The sequence below is a fragment of the Sorex fumeus genome, unplaced genomic scaffold (genome assembly GCF_029834395.1).
Source record: "Sorex fumeus unplaced genomic scaffold, SorFum_2.1 ptg000131l, whole genome shotgun sequence".
Lineage (NCBI taxonomy): Eukaryota > Metazoa > Chordata > Mammalia > Eulipotyphla > Soricidae > Sorex > Sorex fumeus.
In genome coordinates this window covers 21,849,202-21,875,260 of record NW_026606188.1, presented here as the reverse complement: position 1 = coordinate 21,875,260, position 26,059 = coordinate 21,849,202, and the positions used below count along the sequence as shown (strand labels likewise).

At 42.0% G+C, this 26,059-nt stretch overlaps 1 protein-coding gene across 2 annotated transcripts in view; it reads right to left on the bottom strand.

Annotated features, from left to right (window-relative positions):
• Positions 1–26,059, bottom strand: part of TRIM33 (tripartite motif containing 33) — a 121,863-nt gene that overhangs the window by 4,894 nt on the left and 90,910 nt on the right. The window contains exons 12-19 of one of the 2 annotated variants that reach the window (XM_056139022.1): positions 20,313–20,445; positions 17,429–17,492; positions 14,279–14,438; positions 7,582–7,931; positions 4,336–4,459; positions 2,973–3,047; positions 1,513–1,665; positions 75–125 (exon numbers count right to left, since the gene is read on the bottom strand). In XM_056139022.1, coding sequence (XP_055994997.1) covers positions 75–125; positions 1,513–1,665; positions 2,973–3,047; positions 4,336–4,459; positions 7,582–7,931; positions 14,279–14,438; positions 17,429–17,492; positions 20,313–20,445 — 1,110 coding nt within the window. The remainder of the gene's footprint in view (positions 1–74; positions 126–1,512; positions 1,666–2,972; positions 3,048–4,335; positions 4,460–7,581; positions 7,932–14,278; positions 14,439–17,428; positions 17,493–20,312; positions 20,446–26,059) is intronic. The other variant, XM_056139023.1, reaches the window with a different exon arrangement.

Genomic DNA, 26,059 nt, shown 5'->3' with positions numbered 1-26,059 from the left:
AGCAAAAGATAGGGACATTCACCTAATGGTAATGCATATTCCTTCATCAAGTGTGCATGGTCTGAAAAGCTTACCTTCAAATTAATCTCTTGTGTTTCTGCATAAACTTGAACAACTTTCATCATCTAAAAAGGATACCAGAGTCAAAAAAAAAAAAGGGAAATTATAATCCTTTCTAAAGTTATGAGACTGCATAGGATTGGCAACAAAAAGTCAGCCACACTACAGTGGGAACAAACTGCTATGACCAGATTAAGTGCTTTCTCAACTTCTACAAAACACGAAACACTTTCTTTACAAAGCTCTGATAATTGAATGAATTGCTCAATTAATTGTCGCAAATTTTGAATGGGGGGGGGGGCGCGTCAATCTGAATAGAAATTGGTCTGTCAGACCAAAGTATCTGTGAAGCAAACGTAAGAAAAGTTGCTTTAAAAAAACTGCCAAATTTTTAATAAACCATCTAATCAGAATTTTATGTAAGGGAATCTATTATTATAAGTGATTTTTAACTTTTACTAAAGCAGATAAATGGTCCTCTTTCTGACACACATAGCTCAGAGTATTTTCTTGAAAATAATCCATCAATTACAAATCAAGACAAAGTTAAGGACTGTATGAATTTAATTTCAAGTGAGTGAAGTCTTATTACATGAAGGCATAGCATTATAAAGGCAATTTGCTTTTTCTATCTTTACAAGAATTATAATTATTATTAAATTGTAGAAAAGCCAGCTGGAGCTCCCAGGATCATTTATGGGAACATTTCCAATGGTCACACATCACCCAAATTTCACCATCAATAAAAACATTAGCATTACAATCAGCTTTTTAAAGATTTTTTGAGTTTCCATCCAGTTCCATTTCCTTTTTCTATAATGAAAATTTTCTTAGCAGTTAAATACTGCTCACAAAGATGATAAAACTAATTTCCTTGAAGGAGGTATACATATTTCTTCTCAAGGTCTGGACAGCTCAAAAACACAACAAAACAAACAAAAACAAAAACAACCAAAGTTAATGAAAGTCACATTGCTGAGATCAGCAAACTCAAACATTATGCACTTTGGATTACTATTCGAGAGTTACCAGAGACTACTCTCTGATTTTAAGGTTCTCCATTTTTATGGTCCCAACAGCACCATAGGACACTGAAATACTTTCTCTAGGTATGGCCTAAATGTTTGCTAATCATTTTTCCATGATACATAATTAACTGCTTTCTCTATTTATCACAACACTCTCACCATGTTAAACAAGAGGCATTTAAGACTAATTTATTTTATTTACACATATATTTCAAATTATATAGTAAACTTTCCTCAACAAAGCTGTAGATGCAATCAAATTTAAATTCTGAATTAAAACCAAGATAGAAGTAACTCTTTCAACTGAATTTTTAACAAGTCTCTTGGTTGAAAAAATGAAATTAAAACAAACAAAAAGAACAAAACAAAAAACAAGAAACAAAAACTCACAATACTAAAGTCTACAGTTTGAAAGTGAACGTACTTCATTAAACCTTTCACAGTTCTTGAAGATCAAACGGACATCAGCCACAAAATCATCTGGGATCTGGTAGTGTTGGGAATGCTTTTTTTGAAGCTTCTTTTTCACTGTGGATAAATCCATTGGTTTCTTTATTATTTTATAGTAGTTTGGTATCTAAAGAAACAAATAAGGATAGATAAGGATTTTCCAGAATTGTCCAAGTCCATAATCTGAAAATGCAGAGCGTATTAATCTTAAGAGAAGCAGTTGTGCTATCACGGAGTCAGCTGCCTACAAATAGCTGGTACGTGGAAGGCATCGGGAGCTGCACTAATCACATTACAAACATAGGATCTTGTTCAGAATGTGTCAGTCTTCACAGCTACCAAAGTCCTATCCTTAAGAAGTAGATTTTAAAAGAAAGCAATCATCAAGTACCAGTGTTAAGTATACATGTATCTGGTTCATTCATCTAATTCCTGAGGTTGGTTTTATTTTTGTAAAAGATAAAGTTACAAAATGCATCGCTATTAAAATATGCTATGTCTTAGTGGTTATGACTTTAAGTCACAAGGTTCCTGGATACAACAAAGTACAAGAAAATGGAAAATTTTTTATTAACCACAGTGATCATGAAGAGTTCCAGCAATAGTCCTGGCCAAATATTTATTTATATATACTAACGAAGGAAAAAACAATTGAACATAGAATCGCTATCGCTGTGGAAAGAAAATACTTGGAAGTTATTTCCAACTGTAATAAGTTCCTGAAAGACCTATGAAGGCAGAGCCAGTATGAAAGATATCACTTTAAGCTTTTATTAGAATTAATGTTTTGACATTTTTACCTTAATAAACAGATTCTAGAATCATAGAACTGGAATTTCATAAATATAATTCAATACATCTACTGTACAATTTTAAAAAGAGGCAGAATATTATGTAATTCCCCAAAACTATAAGATTGGCTAATGGTAGAACTAGAAGTCTTTTGACTCCTAGGCTCAAGATTTTTTTCATCAGATCCATTGCATTTCTGTTCACTGTAAAATTAAAAGAGGACACAGAAATTAAATTCAGGGACTGGAATGACAGAAAGGCAGGTAGAGAACTTGCTTTGCAAATGGCCAACCTACCCCCAGCACATCATATGGTCCCCAGCCCTGCTAGGAGTGACCTCTGAGTACAAAGTCAGGAGTAACCCTGAGTTCCACAGCACCCCCCACCCCTTCAAAAGAAAAAAAATTACCTGCAATTTTAGCAAATGAATCTCATACCCACTTAGCCCTAATAAAATTTCGGATCAACAGTGAGTTACAAATGCTCTTAGTATTAGGCTAAAACATTTTACACAAATTATTATAAGCACTTCTTGGAATAACCCAATGACAAAACTGATTGAGCCCTGGAGCTGAGATTATCCAAGAAACCTGAGATTTAACTCATATAAACCATCTAGAGGTACTAGGGTCAACAACTTACCGAGACAGGGACTGGCTCTTGGAACTCAATACTTAGTTCATGGCAGTAGAGGTAAAGCAGAAGTCGTTCACATTTCTGTCCAAAAAAAAAAAAGAAAGAAAGAAAATCCCATGAAATGTTCGTTCTCCTGACAAAACAATCTTGAAACAAGAACCTGATCATTAAAAAGTGCTCACAATAGAAGCTCCTAGACCCTGGCTGTACAAAGCGACCCCGAGCAGCCGGAGAGCACAGCCCCCTTCCTGCACCAAAATTCGAGGCGGTCCAATCTCTCCTGAACCTCTCATCTCTGTGTTGGGGGCACAGCAGTGGGGCTGAGGAAACCATAGGGGCTGAGGAAACCATAGGGGTATTGGAAACTGAAGCAAGGTCAGATATGAGCAAGACAAGACACAAAGTGCCTTTATCCCTTGTACCTTTGCCCTGGTCGTCTCCTTAACTTTTTGGTCTCTTAGACAACCACACATTCTCCTCAAAATAAGATAATTACCCTCAATCAAACTTCATTTCACAAACACACACAAACCATGTGTGTGGGGCAGTGGACAGACATGGAGAGATGTCCATGTCTCTCAGGTGAGTGCTACAGCTGAGCCCAACACCAGCAGGAGCAGGACAAGGCTCTGTGCAGACCAGGTCTGGCCCTGGGGCACCACGGGGCAGCTGCCCCCAGGGATCCAAAGCACGCAGGGTCCTCACATGGAACCTCAGGCCAGGTTGGTGCTATATAATGATGTGAACAACGGGAACTACAGGTACATGGGTGGTATCTGTTAACTGTGGGGTCCTTTAAAAAAATTTATTTTCTCTTCGCAGTACCAGGTCTCACACATTTAAGTGCACACTTAACCTAAATATATATATATTTTTCTTCTTTTTTTGTAGTGTTAGGAACTTAGGGCCACTTACATGAATAGCATGAAGCTCTAAAAAGAAGCAATATCATCAGCCTTGGTTTTGTTTTTTAAAGACAAAGATTTGGGGTCAGAGAGATAGTACAGCTGGTAGGGAGCTTGCCTTGCAGGTGGCCAACCTGGGTTTGGTTCTTGGCATCCCATATAGCCCCCAAAGCCTGCCAGGAGTTTTTAAGCACTGCTGGGTGTGGCTCAAAAAAAAAAAGAAAAGAAAAGAAAAGAAAAACAAAATCAAACAAATCAAGGACTGGAAATCAAGATCTTCAGTGGGACACACAAATACAAGAAACCAGATATGTGAGTCTGGATCTGAGGTGACAAATGACTGTTACCAATGTGGAATGAGTATGTGAGGGGGAAATATTCATTCTGGTGTACAATGCACCAAAAAATTTATAATCTGCAACTACAAAATACTAAAAAAATGAATCAATGTACTTGACACTTACCCTTTGGTCCACGGGGCTTAACCCCTGTGCAGTTTTCCCCTTTTTACTATGCTGCAAATTATCACAATCATATTCAACTTCTGGTTTCCCAATATCTCTGCAAAATGTACATATCCAGTCCCCACTAGAAAGGAAACAGGCAGTTATTCCACTACACATGACATATGTGTACCCAGACCCATCCACAGAGCTAGCGGCTGGGCCTACATCTCCTGTTCATTTCCTTCCCAGGCTTTGAGGACAAGAGAATTTCTATTCTTGTCAAACCCATAAAATGAAAGGGTATGATAAAAACTTTCCCAAACTTTTTTTTTTTTAAATTTATTGCCATCTGAAAAATGTAAGAGACACATTTCTGAACTGAGAGAGAGCGTAGAGGTCTGGGACACAAGCTCTGCAATGGAGGCCCAACTTCAATCCCTGTGCTGTAAGGTTTTCTGAGTACCACAGGGCCAACCCCAAGTACAATGCAGGAGTCGCCTCTGAGCACTGCTGGTGTAGTCACAAAATGAAGCAAAGACAAAACAAATAATAGTAAGTCTGTAGCCGCAAAGAAGTCTCTTCAAAGCACAGAGCTGATGACCATTCTTTGCCACGTAAGACCCATTCTCTAAGCCCAGTAAGCACCACTCTCAAAGCCCAGTATTACCATCTTGACCCATACTCATAGCTTTCTCAGAGATCCATACCTCAGATGTCAAGGCATATAACAAAGATAAATATTATTTAATTTTTCAGATAGTCACAAGTCTAGGAAATATGTAAACACATACGCATGGTGCAAAAATACAAAGACTTTGTATCTTTAAAACATATCATCTGTAGTTTTTTACATCAGACCATGAATTCCAACCTGATTACTATTCCCTTTCCCCACCATATATAAATTTTCATCTAGGATTTGTAACTTTTTTCATTGTTGTTGTCTGTGCCACACCCAGTGCTCAGGGCTTATTCCTGGCTCGTGTTCAGGAATCTCTCTAGATGGTGCTAGGAGGGCCAAGTGGGATGCCAGGGAAAGTAACTGGGTCATCTACACACATGCAAAGGCAAAAGCCTTACCCGATGTAGTACCTCTCGGGCCCCCAAGTCTAGTTATTGTAGTAACTATCTGTGGCAAGTTTCAATTTCTTCCAAAATATTGGCTTTTAAAAGCATTTGATGGAAAATCCTCAAATTGACAAAGTAAACTCTGCTTTGTGTAGCAGATTTTACTAAAAAGTATTAAAGGTTTTTAATTTCAGGACCAAATGTCAAAGCCTTTCTTTTCTAAAAGGAAGTCTCATCGTTAATTCCTGACATTACAGCTAGCTGTGATGTATTCGATATGCCAAATACAGTAACAAGTCTCACAATGTTACTGGGCCCACTGGAACAAATCGAAGAACAACAGGACAGTGACAGTGACAATTCCTGAAATGACTCTTTCAAAGATTTAGGTACGAATTAAAATTCTTCAGAAATATATTCTCGCTCTTTAATACATATGCCTGATTTTTAAAATTCAAAGAAGATCAAAATTTTCAAAATGGATAGCACTAATAAACTAACATCATTCCTTTGGTAAAGAATAAATGTGATTTTTTTTTGGCTTTTTGGGTCACACCCAGCGATGCTCAGGGGTTACTCCTGGCTCACGCACTCAGGAATTAACTCCTGACGGTGCTCGGGGGACCATACCGGATGCTGGGAATCGAACCCGGGTTGGCCATGTTGGCTGCGTGCAAGGCAAACACCCTACCCGCTGTGCTATCGCTCCAGCCCCCCAAGAATAAATGTGATTTTTAACAAAAATCTCTAAGTAGAAAACCAAGTTCTCTCAGAAAGAAATGAGGGATATGGAGTAGGGAAGGTAGAAAGAGGTATGACTGCTACTTTCCATCTCTGAAGTTAACCCAAAATGAGAATTCAGGAACACAGAAATGTCAAGTAGAAGGGAATTAAATGAATTCTAATCAAACTCCATCACTTGTAGAGACAGAAACTAATCCTCCAAAATTAGTGAACTGCTCAAGCTACTCAAGTTAGTTCACTGAGGAATTACAGTCAGACCAGGGTTTTCATAACCCAGTCTGTCATCTATATTCCACTGCAGTAACTACTCTCATCAGTCTGCCTCGTTCGAAACAAAGTTTGAAACAAAAGTTTGAAACCAGGGGCTGGAGCAGTAGCACAGCATGTAGGGCATTTGCCTTGCATGTGGCTAATCTAGGTTGGATTCCCAGCATCCCATATGGTCCCTTGAGCACTGCCAGGAGTAATTCCTGAGTGCATGAGCCAGGAGTGACCCCTGCGCATCACTGGGTGTGACTCAAAAAGAAAAAAAAAAGTTTCAAACCAGATTCAATAATCATGCTGTCAAAGAATCTAAGGACAACGGTCATATTCCAGCCCCTCAATCAGTATGTTTATCCCAAGTACTTCCCATAAGAAAAGAACATTCCAACTAGACAATTAAAGGTGAAAGTCTGAGAAATCTGCACAAAGATCTCCAGATAAACACTATTATTTTTAAAAAAATTCTAGCCATCAAGGACAAATTATTTCTATAATCAAGGCATTGAAGTATTCATTCAAGGTATTGACTATGAAGTATTTCTTTCCTCTATTTGCCTTTTGAGAGCTTTCAAACACTGTAAGATTTGGCTAAGCTCCAAGAGACATAGGTGTCTGAAACTAAATATACTTATTCAAAGACCCTATCCGTCTTGATGGCAATAGATTTTATACCCTGAGACTCATGTTAAGTCAACTTTCTCCCAAAATCCAGCAGCTCTTTCATCACTTACAATAAGAACTTATGGGGAGGTTGGAGGTTGGGGGTGTTGCCCTGGCGATGCTTAGGGTTATTCTTGGCTCTGCACACAAGAATTACTCCTGGTAGTGCTCAGGATGTTTGCAATGCCAGGGATCGAACTCAGTTTGGCTGTGAGCAATGCACATACCATCCCTGCCATACTACCGCTCAAGTCCCTACCTCGTATGCTTACACTAAAGTCCCTACCTCGTATGCTTACACTAAGTATAACTCCAGGTCAGGAAAGTCTATTTTGTCATTAATACACCACTTACATTTTGAACAACTAATCATCCGGCTACTCTCTCCCTAGAAAGTAATACACCAAAGGAGTAACATGCTCCAATTTCTGTTCTACAGAGGCAACTTTATTTGTCAAAGTCATCTATCTGAATAATTATTCTTTTAAGCTTATACAAATAAAGAAGAAAAGGCATATTTTCTGGTACCTTGGAAAGCTAAGCAGTGTTGGAACATGACAAGTCAGATGAAAGACCTTGGGGCACTTCTCACAACACAGCAGGTCCCCTCCGTTCTGGCAGACCGCACACCAGTCCTCATTGGGGTCCTCGTCCTTGCTGCTGCCATCCCCTCCGAACCGGGCTGCCCTGTGCATGAGGCTCCGAGCGGGGGACTTGCCGTTCACAAGGCTGCTGAGTCCTGATTGTTTGCAGCTCTCATTCATATCTGCAGGCTCACTTTTCACATGGTTTTCCAGGCTTGTTAATGCATCCAGCTCACTCTCTAGATGTAAGTTAGTCGAGAGAGGTGGGGTCAAGCTACTCTCAGGGCTGCTCAACTAAAACAAAACAAAAACAGATATTCTTGAAGAACCCTCTGAATGTCACTGTCAGCAATGTGCACTGTGTACATTTTTAAAACTCAGGCTGATCAGAACTAATCAAACCATTAAGAACCTGATTGGGACGTGAGCGCAGAACTATGTATTTCCTAAAGAGAAATGACTTCAGAGCCTTTATTTATGCACAAGAATCTATTCCAAAGCATCTGAGAAACATTCTGAAACATTCTTCTATTGGAATGTATGAAAATTATGCAGTGTAGAAAAAATGCAAAAAGATGTCAAGTGTAGGGAAAATGTTTATCACCTTTCATACTCAATTTTTGGCAGCACTTTCCAAACCAGGTTTTGATGAAGAGATGAAAATACTCTAAATCCAAGACTTGGTAAGTTTCTGGCTACAATGGAGCCAGAGTGACAGCACAGGGGTAAGAGTTGGCCTTACAAGTGGCCCACCAGGTCCAGTCCCAGCATCCAATATGGTCTCCCAAGCGCCACTAGGAGTGATTCCTAAGCAGAGCCTGGAGTAACCGCCAAGCATCACTGGGTAAAAAATAACAAAAAATCCACTGCTTAGTGTACAAATACTATACTGAATATATCAATACCCTGAGTTGAACTGAAAAGCCAAAACAATTAAAAAAAAAAGACGACTTGGGCCTTCCTTCAATATAATATATAAACTGTATTAGGTGAAGAACTCAAATACATGAGAAAAAAAGCAATCTTTCTAACACAAAGTTCTTTGGTCACAAAAATTCCTCATCAGTACTTTTAATTCTTAAATCAGGAGTCCAAGAATATGGCTAAGACAGAATGTGACCATTGAGAGATGAGAGAGTGAGAGAGAGAGAGAGAGAGAGAGAGAGAGAGAGAGAGAGCGCAAGAGCGAGAGCAAGCGAGAGAACGAGAGAGAGCAATAGAGGAAGAAAGAAGACCGTGTGAGCCCAATTTAGAATCATAGCCCAAAAAAAAAAATAATAATAATAATCACAAACTAAATAATTTCAAGTGACCCTAAATACATTTTTTTCACTGCTAGTGGGAATGTTGAGGTCAGACCTTTTTGGAAGATATGATATATTTTATGATATATAAGATATTTTTTTCAGATATGAATACACCTCAAAAAACTCGGAATTCATCGCTGTTCGTCCCCCAGGTCAGTCCGTGCTCGAATCTGGGACTTGGCTTTCTCCGTGTACGCACCCCAGGCATCCTGTAGGACCCTGGGACGCTCACCATCCCTGAGCTTCTTCCTGTCTATCCCCCCAACGGCTGTGCCCAGTCTTCTTCCTACTCCAGGTAAGTCCGTGCTCGAACGGAGGCTTGGATTTCTCCGTGTATGTGCCCCAGGCGTCCTCTAGGACCCTGGGAGGGTCACCATTGCTGAGCCTCTTCCTGTCCGTCCCCAACGCTGTGCCCAGTCTTCTTCCTACACCAGGTCAGTCCGTGCTCAAACCCGGGACATGGATTTCTCCACCTACGTGCCCCAGGCATCCTCTAGGACCCTGGGACGCCCACCATCCCTGAGCCTCTTCCTGTTTTTCCCCAATGCTGTGCTGGGTCTTCTTCCTCCCCCAGGTTGTTAACCCCCCCCCCCCACCAGGTACCCGTAGGAGGTGTGGCCTCTTCAGAAGTGGGCGTGGCCTAATTTTGGGACTGCAGCCACCAAGCAACCACAGGTAGTTTACTCATACCTAGCAATCTTGTGTAACATCTCAGTCTCTATAACTCCACACCAACATAAAGAAACAACGCAAATCCCCACCACAAGGGGAGGACGATGAAAAGAGTCCAGAAGCCTCAGTAGGTGCTACTCACCTAAGGGACCTCTCTGAGAAAGAATTCAGGTATGAAGTAATGAAGATGTTCAATGAACTCAATGAAACAGTGAGACAGATATCTAGTAAATTGGAGGAGGACATGAAAGAAACAACTGAGAAAATACGGGAAGAAATGAGAGCAGAAGTTGGAAAGCTAGGCAAAGAAATGTCACGAATAAAAGATTCCATAGATGAAATAAAAAATTCAGTCTGTGCCCTCAACAGTAGAACGGCCACAGCTGAAGACAGAATCAGTGAGCTGGAAGATCAGCTGCACCAAGCCTACAGGCAACAACAAACAATGGTAAGAGACCTCAAATAGCTCTAGAGCAAATCAGGGTCCTAGGAGATGATTCCAAGAGGAACAACATTAGAATCATTGGACTACCAGAAGCTCAGGGAAACAATTCCAATGAAAAAGCCACGGTTAAACAAATCATTGCTGAAAAATTCCCAGAGCTCGACAATGCAGCCATTCAGATTCAAGGGTACCAGCTAAAAGAGATCCTAACAAAAACACTCCAAGACATATCATAGTTAGAATGATGGATGCTGTGGATACACAATACTGCAAGCAGCAAGGTCAAAGAAAGAAATTACATACAAAGGAGCACCCCTTAGATTCACAGCAGACCTATCAGAGGAAACCCACCAAGCCTGAAAGCAATGGTGGGATATAGTGAAAAAACTCACTGAAATGAATGCTTCACCAAGAATACTCTATCCAGCTAAACTCTCACTCAAAATTGAAGGAATGGTACACTATTTTGTGGATAAGCAGCAGCTCAGAAACTTCATAGACTCAAAACCAAACCTAAAAGAAGGGCTCAAGGGGCTACTATAAGACAAGACAAACCCTACAAGCACAAGAGACCCTTACAGAAAGATGACACAAAACACCGTAACAATAATCTCTTTCAACGTAAATGCCTAAATTCACCAATTAAGAGACACAGAGTGGCAAAATGAATTCAGAGGCAGAACCCAACATTCTGTTGCCTACAAGAAACTCATCTCAACAGTCAGCAAACACAGACTCAAAGTTAAAGGATGGATAACAATCCTTCAAGCAAACAGCTCCCTCAAAAAAGCTGAGGTGGCTATACTAAAATCCAACAACATAAATTACAGGTTGAAAAAGATTAGAAGGGACAGCGAAGGCCATTTCTATTTGTCAAGGGATAGATACAACAGGAAGAAATCACACTCTTAAATGTACACGTACCTAATGAGGGAACAGCTAAATATTTAAAACAACTGCTAACAGATTTTAGGGAGGACACTGCTAACAACACAATAGTAGCCAGAGATTTCAACATCGCCTTATCACCTCTGGATAGATCAATAAGAACAAAACTCAGCAAAGAAACATTGGCTTTGAATAGAAAAGAGAGGGCTTATAGACCTATACAGGGCTTCACACCCCCAAAAGAAAGAATACACATTCTTCTTCAGTGCACATGGAATATTTTCCAAAATAGACCGTGTGCTAGGCCACAAAACATACTTCAAGAGAATCAGGAAGATAGAAGTAGTATCAACAATCTTTTCAGACCACAATGCACTGAAGATAAAAGTGAATCACACACAGACATGGAGAACCAAATCAAACACCTCGAAATCAAACAACTCAATGTTGAAATAAAAGAGGACACAAGGAAATGGAAAGATATCTCCTGACCATGGACTGGGAGAATTAAATGGTCAAAATGGCAATACTACCCAAAGCATTGTACAAATTCAATGCAATCCCTATAATGATACCAATGACATTCTTCAAAGAAATGGAGCAAATACTCCTGAAATTCATATGGAACATTAAGCCTCCATGAAAAGTCCCACGGATAGCTAAAGCACTTTCCTAACTTCAAGCTCTACTACAAAGCAATAATAATTTTAAAAAAATGGTACTGGAACAAAGGCAGAGTTACAGACCAATGGAACAGGGTGGAATATACTGACATCTCCCCCCAAACATATGATCATCTAATCTTTGATAAGGGAGCAAGAAACGTGAAGTGGAGCAAGGAAAGCCTCTTTAACAAATTGTGCTGGCAAAAGTGGACAGCTACATGCAAAAAAAAAGGGGGGGCCTCAGATCTCTGCCTAACACCATGTACAAAAATAAGATCAAAATGGATTAAAGACTTCAACATCAGACCGGAATTCATAAGGTACATTGAAGACAAGGTTGGCAAAACCCTCCACGACATTGTAGCTAACGGGATCTTCAAAGATGACATGCCACTGGCCAAGCAAGTGAAAACAGAGATAGACAAATGGGACTATCTTAAACTAAGAAGCTTCTGCACTTCAAAAGAAACAGTGACCAAAATACAAAGACAGTATGGGAATACCCATCCGACAAAGGGTTGATATCAAGGATATACAAAGTACTGGTTGAACTCCACAAGAAGAAAACATCCAACCCCATCAAAAAATGGGGTGATGAAATGAACAGAAACTTTCTCAAAGAAGAAATCCTTATGGCTAAAAGGCACATGAGAAAATGCTCTACATTGCTAATCATCAGGGAGATGCAGATCAAAACCACAATGAGATATCATTTCACACCACAGAGACTGGCCCACATACAAAAGAACAAAAGCAACTGGTGTTGGCGAGGATGCAGGAGAAAGCGACCTTCCTTCACTGATGGGAATGCCGACTGGTTCAGCCCTTTTGGAAAACAGTATGGACGATTCTCAAAAAACTAGAAATTGAGCTCCCATTTGACCCACTAATACCACTCCTGGGAATATATCCCGGAGCGGCAAAAAAATATAGTCGAAGTGACATCTGCACTTGTTTATTCATTGCAGCACTCTTTACAATAGCCAGAATCTGGAAAAAATCTGAGTGCCCGAGAACAAATGACTGGTTAGAGAAACTTTTGTATATCTACACAATGGAGTACTATGTAGCTGTTAGAAAAAATGAAGTCCTATAGACTGAACATGATTGCCACTCAATGCCTCTTTTGCAAACCACAACACCCAAAAGGAGAGAGAGAGAACAAAAGGGAATGCCCTGCCACAGAGGCAGGGTGGGATCGGGGGGATGGCGGTGGGAGGGATACTGGGATCCATGGTGATGGAAAATTGGCGCTGGTGAAGGGATGGGTACTTGATCATTGTATAATTGAAACCCAAGCACAAAAATTTGTAAGTTTACAACTGTACCTCATGGTGTTTCACTAATAAAAATTTTGAAAAAAGAAAAAAAAAATAAGAGAAAAAAAAAGATGAATTCATGAAATTTACATACAAGTGGTACTACATGGAAAGTATCATGCTAAGTGAAATGAGTCAGAAAGAGAGGGACAGACATAGAAAGATTGCATTCATCTGGGGAATATAAAGTAACAAAATAGGAGACTAACACCCAAGAATAGCCGAGATAAGTACCAGGAGTTTCATTCCATGGCTTGGAGGCCAGCCACATACACTAGGGAAAAAAGCAGCTCAGACAGAGAAGGGAGCACCAACTAAAGGGTGTTTGAAGGATCCTCCCAGGTTGGGAGATGCATGCTGAAAGCAGACTATAGACCGAACATTATTTTCACTCAATGCCTCTTTAGCAAACCACAGCACCCAAAAGGAGAGAGAAAACAAAAGGAAATGCCCCACCACAGAGGTGGGGTGGGATGGGGGGATGGGGGTGTGTGAGGAATACTGGGATCATTGGTGGTAGAGAATGGGAACTGGTGGAGGGATAGGTCATTGTATAACTGAAACCCAAGCACAAAAATTTGTAAGTCTACAACTGTACCTCATGGTGTTTCTCTAATAAAAATTAAAAAAAAAAAAAAAACCCAGGAATTCACCTTCCATGCAACCCAGCAATCCCATTCCTGGGAATATACCCGAAGGGCCCAAAAACACAATACAGAAAAAAACAAGCTTGCACTCCTATGTTCATTGCAGCACTATTCACAACAGCTAAAATCTGGAAACAATTCAAGCGTCCCAGAACAGATGAGTGGCTAAAGAAACTCTGGCAAATATACACAACTGTATACTACTCAACTATATGAAAAAATGAAGCCATGCAATCTGCTGCTACAGGGATGGACCTGCAGAGTCGCATGCTGAGTGCCATTAACCAGTGGGAAGGGACAGATTCAGAGTGATCTCTCATATGTGGGATGTAAAGGAACTTCGTAGGAGAATATGCTCGAAGGCAGCAGAAACAAGAGCATAAGGACTAATCTTTAGCAGGAAGTTTGTCACTGGGGTGGGGTTAAGCGAGGAAAGGAAATGCTGGGAAGCGGTAGGGGTGAAGTGCCCATAAGAGAGGCTGCAGGGCAGGAGGGGGCGTGGGCACCAGTGAAGGGTCTGGTGTGAGAACATTGCATGCTGGAAAAGAAATCAGGAGTATCTATGTAACTTTAAGGATTCACAGTGATTTTATTAAAAGAAACCCCATCATCCCCAGAACTATTCTGAGAATCACTGCTCAGGGAGAGAAGCAGTGACGTGACTGACGTGACTCCCTACCGACCTAGTGGGCACTCACCATGCAGGCGCTCCTCCTTCCATCCTCCGTCTTCTCCTGCTTCACGGCCCCCGAGAAGCTACAGATTTCATCCTCAGTCCCAGGCTCTTGCTTAACCTTCACTTGATCAGACTTAAAACTAAGACTTGTCTTCTCAGCAGTTCTTCCTGATGACCCACAGCTAACAGAAAATAAAGGTTGAAATACACTTAACTATACCGTGCACATACCAATTAAATGAAAAGTAACATTCACTGAAGTAAAAAAATAGAGAACCACATAAATGCAACCCAATTAGTGTCATACTCATTAAGAGTATATGTTATTCAGAAGACCCTAGCCAAGTATTTTAGAGTCTGAGGGATTGGTCTCAAGTATTTATGGAGACAATAATTTTCCCCAGCAAGTTGTACAGACTGTCAGTGACTCATTCTCGCTGTTTGTTCCAATTCTTCTTTGTCCCCAAATCTGAAAAATATAGTATCAGTAACAGTGGTTTCAACAAGACTCCTCAAAGCAAAGACTGAAATAGCTTTTGCAGGTGGGGATCAGAAGGATAAGCCAAGCAGGTATCTCAGAAGTCCTATCTGAATCACTACACTGACAGGCTGAGGGATGAAGCACAGAGAGGAACACAGTCAGCAAGGCTGGAGAGCTGCTCTGTGCAGGGCAGTCTGGGCTCGATGCCCGGCTGGGACAATCTCTCAGCACAGAGCCAAGAGCAGGCCCCCAACACTGTGCGTGCCCCAACTCTGCAAAAGCCAAGCACATAGTGAGACTAGTCATTATAATGCAATGTGGAACAGTGATAATTACTAAAATCTTTCTTGTATCGTACTTTGATTCAGAGCAAAATCAGTTAATTTATCTGACGTGTTTTTTTGTTTTGTTTTGTTTTGGGGGCACATCCAGCTATACTCAGGCCTCACTCCTGGAGGGCAGGAAAGGCACAGGAGGTGCTGGGGATCCAAATCGGGCCAGCACGTGCCCGACCTGCTGTACAACTGCTCCTCCTACATCATTTCTTCCCACACTTCCTTATTCCCCCTTCCCCACTATTCCTAAGCTGTAAGTCAAGAAACAAAGGACGATTCCACAGTCATGGATGCCCCTGCACCTGCACGGCCTCCAGGCACCATATCCCCAGTTACACGACCAGAGATTCTCAGGAACCTGGTTGAGTCCAAGATCTAAGGAAAAAACACATAAGCTAACCCGGAACCTCCTTTTGTAAGGAGGGCCACGGCCAAAACTTGGGGCCGCCAGGACTATTCTATCACGTGTTGAATATACAGGGGCATCCACATCCAGGTTTGACCCTAGCACCCCATTTGGTCCCCCAAACTCTCTCAGGAGTGATGCCTGAGTGCAAAGCCAGGAGTAAGCACTGAGCACCACCACATGTAGCGCCCAAAACGCAGACAACAAAACAAGTTTTTTAAAAAATGTCAAGAGGGCATGCATTCCCAGAGATGGAAGCCGGGACCTCACACATATGAAGCATGAGCTCTACCACTGAGCAACATACCCAACCCTACAGCATTCTTCGATAATAGAAAACCAGGGCACTTTTAATGGGTGATAGCAAAAAGATATAAGCTACCTTGGAAAAGCTTTGACAGGTCCTCCCCCAAGGAGAGAACAACTTAAGCTTCATGAAACATATTTGATGGTTTAAAACAATAGTTTCTAAAGAGGGTGATACCGCCTTGAGTACAATTTAGAGCGGACTTTTGCTTGGCTCACTTAAAGACCAAGTCCAGCAAGTTGATGCGTATCATTCCCTGAAACTGGAGCTGCAGGCCAAGTGAATTTGGCAATCTCTGATTTAGAGCATATAAAAATGCTTAAATATATGAATTTGGAACCAGGGATGTGGTTCAGCAATAGAGAATTTACCTTGAATATGTGAGACTTTGGGGTCAATTCCAGGCACATTAACTTATTAACATAACAGAAATCCATAAAGGCAGTAATAATAAAACTTCATGGTCAAGAGAGGATGCTGATACCATATGAAAATAGGCAATAAAAAAATCCAATAATGGCTTTTCTATAATTGTTTATGATAAAGCGATAGCACAGCAGGTAGGGCGTTTGCCTTGCATATGGCTGACCTGGCCCACCAGAGTTCAATTCCTCCACCCCTCTCAGAGAGCCCGGCAAGCTACCAAAAGTATCTCGCCCGCACGGATAAACCTGGCAAGCTACCCATGGCGTATTCGATATGCCAAACACAGTAACAGTGTCACAATGGAGACATTACTGGGCCCACTCAAGCAAATCTATGAACAAAGGGAGGACAGTGACAGCGATAAAGTTTTCCTTTAAGTATTCTAAACTAATGTACTTAAAATGTGTAACATTTATGTTACCATTTTTCAACCACTAAAAAAATATACAATTACAGAATGATCTTACTGGCTGCTAACATAAACAACAAAACAAACAAAAACCATACTAAATCATATGCCTTTGGGCTGGAGTAACAGTATATTGGTGAGGGCATTTGTCTTGCACACAGCCAACCTGGGTTCGATCCCCAGCATCCCATATGGTTCCCTGAATATTGCCAGGAGTGATTCCAGAGTGCAGAGCCAGGAGTAAGCCCTGACCACTGCTGGGTGTGCCCCCTGGGTGATGGAGGGGCTGGGGATGGAGAGAAGGAGAAGCCCTACCTGCTGTAGTATCTCTCTAGAACCAATAATTCTACTTCTCACCTCTTGGAGAGCCCGGGAAGCTACCGAGAGTATCTCACCCGCACGGCAAAGCCTGGCAAGCTCCCCGTGCCGTACTTGATATGCCAAACACAGTAACAAGAAGTCTCATAATTTGTTGTGAGATGTTACTGGTGCCCGCTCGAGCAAATTGATGAACAACGGGAGGACAGTGCTACAGTGCTACATACATTTTTAAATTTTTTCTTAACTGGAAAAAAAAATGGGAGGTCAGAGAGCATGCAAGTCATGGCATTTGTCTTGCCTTATTTATACCTTGGCCATCCCTGGCTCTGCATATGCCCCGCTAGCCCACCTCCTAACCACTAAGAAGCATTAGATGGGTGCTACCAGGGGTTACACTCATGGGTGTAACCCCTGAGTAGCATCAGATGTGGTCCAAAAGCCCAAAGAGGAGAGAGTGGAGAGCAGCCCTCTGTGATGGGATTCTCACCTGCCACGGCTGCCGGTACTGGAGGTGCTGGGAGGTCTCACAGGCGTGTGTGAATTAGATAAACCTAAAACACAAGGCAAAATGAGTTATCAGTGGAAACAGCAAGTGTCATACTTCTTAATTTAGGTCATTTTCAGTGCTAGCTTATGTAGTACAGTTCCCGATTATGTCAGAGCTTAATACTTAATCTGTACAGCCTCACTGCACCCCTCCAACCAGTGTCTTTGTGTCCAATCTTCATCCAGCCACCCTCCCATCACTTTTGTTAACAACAGTCACAATTCTGCATATCAGTTGCCCAATTCAAAGTTAATGATAACAGTTTAGCAAGTTCTTGGAAGTCAAATCTGGTCTCAGTCTCCAAGTCAGGGATGACATCGTGTCTACAGGCCATTATCCATTTCTCGGGCAATCCCAGACACAATGCTCAGAATCCCTCCAGAGCAACACTATTCAACCGAGCACTACCAGATCACCAGAAAGCTATCTGCCACCTACTCTGTTCTGCTAAATACCTTATTTTGTGTTGCTGATTATTCTATCATTAAGTCCTGGAATATGTATATTAAACCTCAAAAAATTATACAACTAAAAACATCACACATACAACATTTAAATTTGGGCTCCTTAAAAATATTCTATTTTAGTAATAACAAAGTAACATTTCACCTTAACAAAAAAAAAAATTCCATAATTATTTTTATACCTGTCAATCTGTCTGGACTTGCTTAATAATTATTTATGTAATAGGAACAATAAAACAAATTTTAGAAGACAGGACATCTCAAGAGATGTCCATTTATATCTCAAAGACATCATCTGACACATTTTTGATATTTTACAATTAAATTTAGATGTGTATTTAAAATTGCAATTTGAGGCGAGGGACTGTAATGAGCGCTTAGCCATAGAGGAGTGGGCTCACCCCCCTTATTGCCAAAAGCAATTCCACACTCACAGTCTCAGTCCCTGAACACCAGTGGAGGCAGCTCAAAAGACAAGCAAACAAAACTACACTACAGAATTCACTTTCCTTTCCCAAACTCTCTGTCCTGCCTTCCTTACCCCTCTCCCAGGACAAGGACTCAAACTGAGAGCCTCAAGCTCAGGGAAGAATGCCCCCACTATTGAGCCACGTGCCTGTTCATCATTGCTTGGGGCTATTTTGTTTGTTTGTTTTTTTGGTTTGGGGGCCACATCCTGCAGTGCCTTCCAACAGACTGGACTCAATCCTGACTGTACTCAGGGCTCACTCTGAGCAGACTTTGAGGACTGTATGTGATGCCAAGAATCAAACCCAGGATGGCCGTGTGCAAGGCAAGAGTTCTAACCGCTGTGCTAACTCTCCAGTCCCTCAGTGCTTGTTTATAGATTTTTAAAAATTATTTTAAAGTTTTAAACTTGGATTGATATTAAGAAATTCTTTAAGAAATATTAAGAAATTCTCATCTATATAAAATATCAGAAATAGGAGCCCGGTACCCAATCCTGACAGTATTGAATAATACAAGAGTACTGAATTTGAGATGATTAGGATTAAAGTCAGGAGGGTGGGAACTCATGAAGGGGGCCAATGCTTTTTTAAAAAGAGGATGAAGGGCACTGGAGCAACAGCACAGCGGGTACGGCATTTGCCTTGCATGCGGCAGACCTGGGTTCGATTCCCAGCATCCCATATGGTCCCCCAAGCACCGCCAGGAGAAATTCCTGAGTGCATGAGTCAGGAGTAACCCCTGTGCATCGCCAGGTGTGACCCAAAGAGAGAGAGAGAGAGAAAAAAAAAGAGGATGAGGGGCTGGAGACAAGAGTCAAGGCACTTGGCTTGCATGCCAGTAACCATGATTTGATTCCTGGCACCACTTTTTCGGTATCCTGAGCAATGCCAAGTAAGGCCCCAAAACAAACCAAAAAAGAGGCAGTTTTGCTTTTTGAGTGCCCCAAATGAGAAGGCCCGATGCAGACAGAACCAGAAGAGGAGAAGAGGCCCCTCTCAGGAGTAAGATCAGGTTGGCACCCAGGCTGGTTCCTGACAGAACCATGAGAAGTGTTTGCTTAAGGGAGGGGAAAGACATGGGAAGCAAATGCACCCAAAAACAAAGAAAAAAAAGCTGGGAGTCCGGGGACGAATATTTTCGAGTTTGAGCAGCATAAAACAAGATATGTGCTTGTATATGTATGGGTAACTAGGTATGTTCAATGAGATGAACGGTGCCAAGAGAATTTGAGTATTAATAATAAGAGCAGCCAAGGAAGAAGAAATGATGTCACTGATGTTTGATTTATGCATCCACTTGGCTAGAACACATTGCCAGCTTTTGCCCAAACATACAGTCACGTTACTGGAGGAAGCTAGTTCTTGGCTGCAACTAAAACTATAATCAGACTTTGCATAAAGCAGCTCGGCCTCCATGAAAGTGGACCTCTTCCAATCTCAGTGGAAAGTTCTGGAAAAAAGCCGAGGTACCTAGATAAAGAACAGATTTTTCTGGCTTCCAGTGGCAGAGAGCCATAACGCTACTGTCTACCCAAACTGCCCGTTTCAGGCTCTACCAGTGGACAGTTGCCTACGCCAGTTCCTCCAGCCTCTTCCCCTTACAGTTTACTTTTTCTAGAGAATCTGACTAACACACATACTCAAAGGTAATTTTAAGACATTAATGAAATACAGTAGTTCCACTAAGTACCATTTGGTATAACATTGCTGGTGGGTGGAGGGGGGAGTGGGGGCAGTGGTTAAAAAAAAAAAAAAAGATCTCAACTGGCACTAAATGAAGTACAAAACTGAATGGTATGTTTCGAGGGCTGGTGTCATGAGAGCAGTCGCAGTATCTGAGAATCTATAGATGACTTAAGTGAGGACTTACTGTACCTTGGATGGCTTTACCTGATGATCCTGGAGATAGGGCAGAGGGTCCCGGGGAGGGATTCATGGTGCTTGTGGGCTGGGGGGGTAGGTGAGTGCCTGAGATGTATCTACTTAGTAGATTATCTAAACTACTTGAACCAGCATCTTCCAACTACAGAATCAAACAAGAAAAGACAACATTTACTTTGATTAGAGCACAAAAGTAGTTACCAATTTTATTAGATACTTGTTTATATTAACAATTGCTTCTTAGTCTCCCCAGCAGTCATTCAATATAAACTTTATGTGAGCAAATCTATAATTAATATTATTCAACAAATATCCATCCACCCACTCTGACAAAACCAAATAATCTATTACACCCTTTGTATTCCTCCACTAAAAATTGTTCTGATACACTGACATTTCTGACTTCTCAAATTTATAGAGGATCCTTTATATCAGCATCCATTGTCTTGACAAAATTATATTCTTAGATAGAAATTTAATTACAGGGCCAAAGCGATACTACAGTGGGTTGGCTGTTTGTCTTGCGTGGAGCCAACCCAGGTTCAATCCTCAGCACCCTTTATAGTCCCCCAAGCACCACCAGGAATAATTCCTAAGTGCAGAACCAGGAGTAACCCCTGAGCATCACTACCAGGTGTAACCCAAAAGGGGGGAAAAAAAAACAAAACACAAAAACAAAAAAACGACTAATTAGCAATTAGCACCCAACTGAACTCTTTGAGAGGTTCTGTCTTCAAGAGAGTACACGTGGTCTGAGAAACTGAGAGTCCTTCTTAACTGAATTCTTTCCATATATAGAAACTTCATTTTACTGCACTCTATAGACATTACCTTGGGAAGAAGTAATGACAGACTGAAAGACGATTCAAGGTGCTGTAGTGCACACTACACCTCAGGTATGATCCCTGGCACCCGATGGTCCCAGTGTACAACCTGGAGCAACACAAGTACCACAGACGGTGGCCCCCAAACAAGAACAAAACCATGATATTTCCTTCACAACGATACTGAAACTGAGCCAATTAACAATCCTACTGAGGTCTAAGTGAAAGGAAGAGTAGTACCCCTCTCATTTTAAATAAAAAGCAAGACTACAGTGCATAGTAATCGAAATATGATAATGGAGGGGAGAGGATATACACACACAAATCAGTAGGGAGAGCTCAAATACAAAACCAAACATACATGAAAAGTTTATTTATGACAAAGAAGTCAAAAAGCATGTAAGTGGCTCTCAACAAAAGTTAGGAAAAGAAACTAGACCACATTTCACACCATTCACAAAAATTAATTCACAATGCATTTAAGAGAAATCATAGAAATAGCTCCAAGAGCTAGAGCACGTGCCTGCTAATTGGCCACAGGTCAATCCACAGCACCAGGGGGTCCCCGGCACCATTGGGGAGTAGTCGGGTCCCAGACAACACCAGGTGTGGCCCCCAGCCCAGAAAACAACAAAAACACATGAAGGACGTCGATGTAAGTCTTGGAGCCACAAAATACCTGAGGAAACAGGCAAGAGGTACCTGCTGGTGCCCCTGTGGCCTGCAGCTTGTGAGCCCTGCCAAGCACAAGGTACGGCAGCATGAGTACAGCGTGGAGCATCACATCAACCCCCGTGAGGCCCCTGTGAGCGCCATGACCAAAAAGGGGAAAAATTGTATGCAAAAATTACCAAATATGAAACTCCTCCGCCAAAGTGTGGACACCCCCTGGTCACTGCAGAAACAGGGATGGGGGTTGAGAATCAGGGAGAAAACATAAGTAATGCACTGACAGTATCTTGAGCGATACCTTCACTCTGCTCCAAAACTAAGGGAAACTAAAACAAAACTAGATAATTAAGAGGATCACACCAAACTAAGAACAGAGAAGGAAAATAGTAGAGGGGGAAGCAGACGGAGAGGACGGGGAGCAGGGGCCAAGGGGATCCGAGTTCCTCGGTGGTTAAAGGGGTGATAGAGCCAAGCCAGGGTCAACACAATGAGAACAAGAGATCTGAACCCCAAAGAACAAACTTTAAAAGGGGCCTCTCGATCCTCCCAGGATGGGAGATGCATGTTTCAGATGCATGTTGAAAGTAGACTATGAACCGAACATGATTGCCACTCAATGCCTCTTTTGCAGATCACAATACCCAAAAGGAGAGAAAAAACAAAAGAGAATGCCCTGCCACAGGGGCAGGGTGGGATGGGGGGGATAGGGGGTGGAAGGGATACTGGGATCCATGGTGGTGGAAAATGGGCATAAGTGGAGGGATGGGTACTCGATCATTATATAATCGAAACCCAAGCACAAAAATTTGTAAGTCTACAACTGTACCTCATGTTGTTTTACTAATAATTTTAAAAAAGGGGGCCTCTCAGGGTGGTTGGCTGGGATGGGGGGAAGGGGCAGAATCCTGGGAAGCCTGGAGAGGGAAGACACAGATGGGGGATGGTGCTGCCACTCAGTGAGTCTGGAACCCAACTATGTACAACTTTGTAAAAACTACTAAGAGTAAAATATGAAAAGGGAACCTAATGAAAGGCAGAAAATGCTGACACAGGGGCTGGAGTGATAGCACTGCAGGTAGGGCGTTTGCCTTGCAAGCGGGTTCGATTCCCGGCATCCCATATATGGTCCCCTGAGCACTGCCAGAAGTAATTCCTGAGTGAAGAATGAGGAGTAATCCCTGAGCATCGCCGGGTGTGGCCCAAAACGCAAAACAAAACAAAACAAAACAAAACAAAAAAACCCCCTTACATACTATACATCTGATAAGGAGTTAGTATTTAAGATATAAAAAGGACGCAGGTGATAGAAAGATAATACAGCAAGGAGAGCACTTGTCTTGCATGTGGATGACCCTGGGGCTGATTCCCTTGTACTTCTGGGTATGGACCAACACGGTCTCCTCCCTACACCCCCTAAGCCCCCAAAGAAAACCTAGCAACAACAAATAAACTCCACAGGAGTGTACAAGGTTGAACAAGAATTAATTTGCCTTCCACACAGCTGTCCCCAGCACTCTATGATACGCTGAACATCACTAGGTGTGACCCCCAGAACAAAACAGAACAAAATTAAATACAAAGGAATACACATGGCCATGGCGATAGAAAACGAGTGGGGTGCTTGCCTTGCATACAGCTGACCCAGGTTCGAGACCTAGCATCACATGTAGTGCCAAGCACCACAGCATAATTTCTTAGTTGCAGTGACAGGAGTAATCTTAGCGTCACCAAGTGTGGCCCCCCCAAAAAAATAATTTGCAACAACATGGAGGGTGCTCAAAAAAATTAGGAGGAAGAAACATTCCAAATAATTTCACTCATGTGATATAAAGGAATACAAAATAAAGCGAAGGTACAGATAAAGCCAAACCCCTGTATTGACTGCAAAACTTAGGCTCCCGAGAGAGTCGAGGGCTGGGAGCAAGGGAGGGCCGAGATGACTGGAGTGGAGGGATCCTGGCATTTTGATGGTGGATGGAAATGCAGTCATGGCATAACTTAGGCCTCCTGTGCCCATCAGCTAGCTAACGGTCAAGCTGGGAAGGCAGAGGAAAATGTTCCTAAAGGAATTTAAGGGTTGCTACTCGACAAGACGTAAGATCAAGACAGTGAAACAGACACTGCTTGAGGAGACAGTTTCAGTGGTCAAGTCTAATTCAGAATGTGACCCTGACTACAATCTGTAAAGGCAGAGAAATAAAGAAGTGCAAGAAATGTTTGAAGTTAATAGAGTGTGGTTCCTAGGGATAAAGGTAAGACACAATAACAAAGTGTAAAATGAAGCAACAGGTGCTGATATTGGAAGCATAGCAGATTACAGACAAGATCTAAGTAAGGCAATTGACAAAGACAGTTAAACAGATTATCAATGGAGATGGAACAGGCTGAGAGTGGAATGGAAAGTCAGCACTGGCCGTCAAAACCACGCAGGACAGGCTTGCTCTCTTGACAATGGCTATTGCACTGGGGGCTTCAAGTTGAAGTACAAGACCATTTGCAATTCTGAAAAATCCAAGGGTCCATAAGAATGATGCTCAATCCCTACTTTGTCTCTGTCTATATATATATATATGATAGTAAAACTTGATGACAGCAACATCTACTACAGCATAGTTTACTGATGAACAGTGTTAGTTCAGGTCCACTGTTGGGACCTACTGCTAAGGAAACTTTACATAATATTACTGCTCACTGACAACACAAATAGTAACCCCAAAGCAGAGAAGTATAAGGAAGTAAATGTCACTTTTATACCTGGTCACATTGTCCCTACTGTAGCTTACAGATCTAAGAATCATTTTAGCATTAAAATATTAAATGAGAAAACACATTTCATAGGCAAAGCTACCAAAAATGGTGCTTCATCTGATGAATCTGAGCAGTCAACTGAAAACCTTTTGGAAATGAGCATTTCAAGTATTTTTTTTTGAGATTCATAAGAATAGGTCAAAATATCAACAATAATATAAGTTAGAAGTTCACTCTAACCTATACTGGTAATTTTGAAGGGTTTAAAACTTCAGTGAAGGGGCTGGGCTTATAGTCCAGCAATGGAGTGTATGCACGAGACCTGAGCTTGATCCCCAGAAATGCCACACACACAAACGAAGAACAGGCAATGGAAGAAGTACCGAAAAGTGAAACTGAACTGCTGCAATCTCAATCTATCAAACTTGGGTGAATAAGGAGTTGCCTCTTATCAAGGTGCAAAGAAAATGGCTTCTTGAAATGGAATCTACCGGCAGAGATACTGGGAAATTAGCTAAAGGACAAAAAAGGATGTAAAATATTACATTAAGTTTAGTTAATAAAGTAGTTGTGGCAGGGTTTAAGAATTTTTTAAAATGGGGAAGAGAGAGACAGAGACAGACAAAATACAAATGGAAGGGAGGGAAGGAGGGAGGAAAGGAGGGAGGGAAGGAGGGAAGGAGGGGAAAGGAAAGAGAGAGAAAAAGAGGAAGAGAAAGAAATGCACTACAAATAGTAATGTGGGTTTAAGTGGCCACACCTGGCTCTGTACTACAATAGCGGTCACTTCTGGAGGTGTGCAGGGGACTATGCAGTGGGGGACTGAACCCAGGTCTCCAGCATGCAAAGCAAGCATAAGCCCATTTAGCTCTCTCCGGGGCTGGAGCAATAGCACAGCAGGTAGGGCGTTTGCCGTGCACGCAGCCATCATGGCCGACCTGAATTCGATTCCTCCACCCCTCTCGGAGAGCCCAGCAAGCTACCCGTGACATATTTGATATGCCAAACACAGTAACAGTTGTCACAATGGAGACGTTACTGGCCCGCTCGAGCAAATCGATGAACAACGGGAGGACAGTGACAGTGACAGTTCTCTCTCCAGCTGTTTTGAAAAAGAAATTTTACTTTGGGTTAAATACTATCAAAACCCAGCAAAAGAGAAAGCTCCCACAGAAAGAAGAGTCAAGGCAGGAAACTTCAGGTTGCCTCATCCACTGAGAAGCTGCCACACGAGTGGGAGGGAGTTCATAGTGCGGGAAAGCATGCTTGGCACCTGCAAGGCCCAGGGTCAGTTACCGGCACCACATAGTCTCATGAACACCGACAGCAAGAGGGTCCCCCCAAAACAACAGAAGAATCTGCCAGGAAAGGAAACATAAAGACTGACGTGATCCAAAAAGGAAACCCACAGCCATCGCAGGGCAGTGGACGTGGCACGGCAACCATCTAGGCTGGCTCCCACCCTGAGCATCATGTGCAGGTGAGCCAATGTCTCAGCTTACCTTCCTAAAG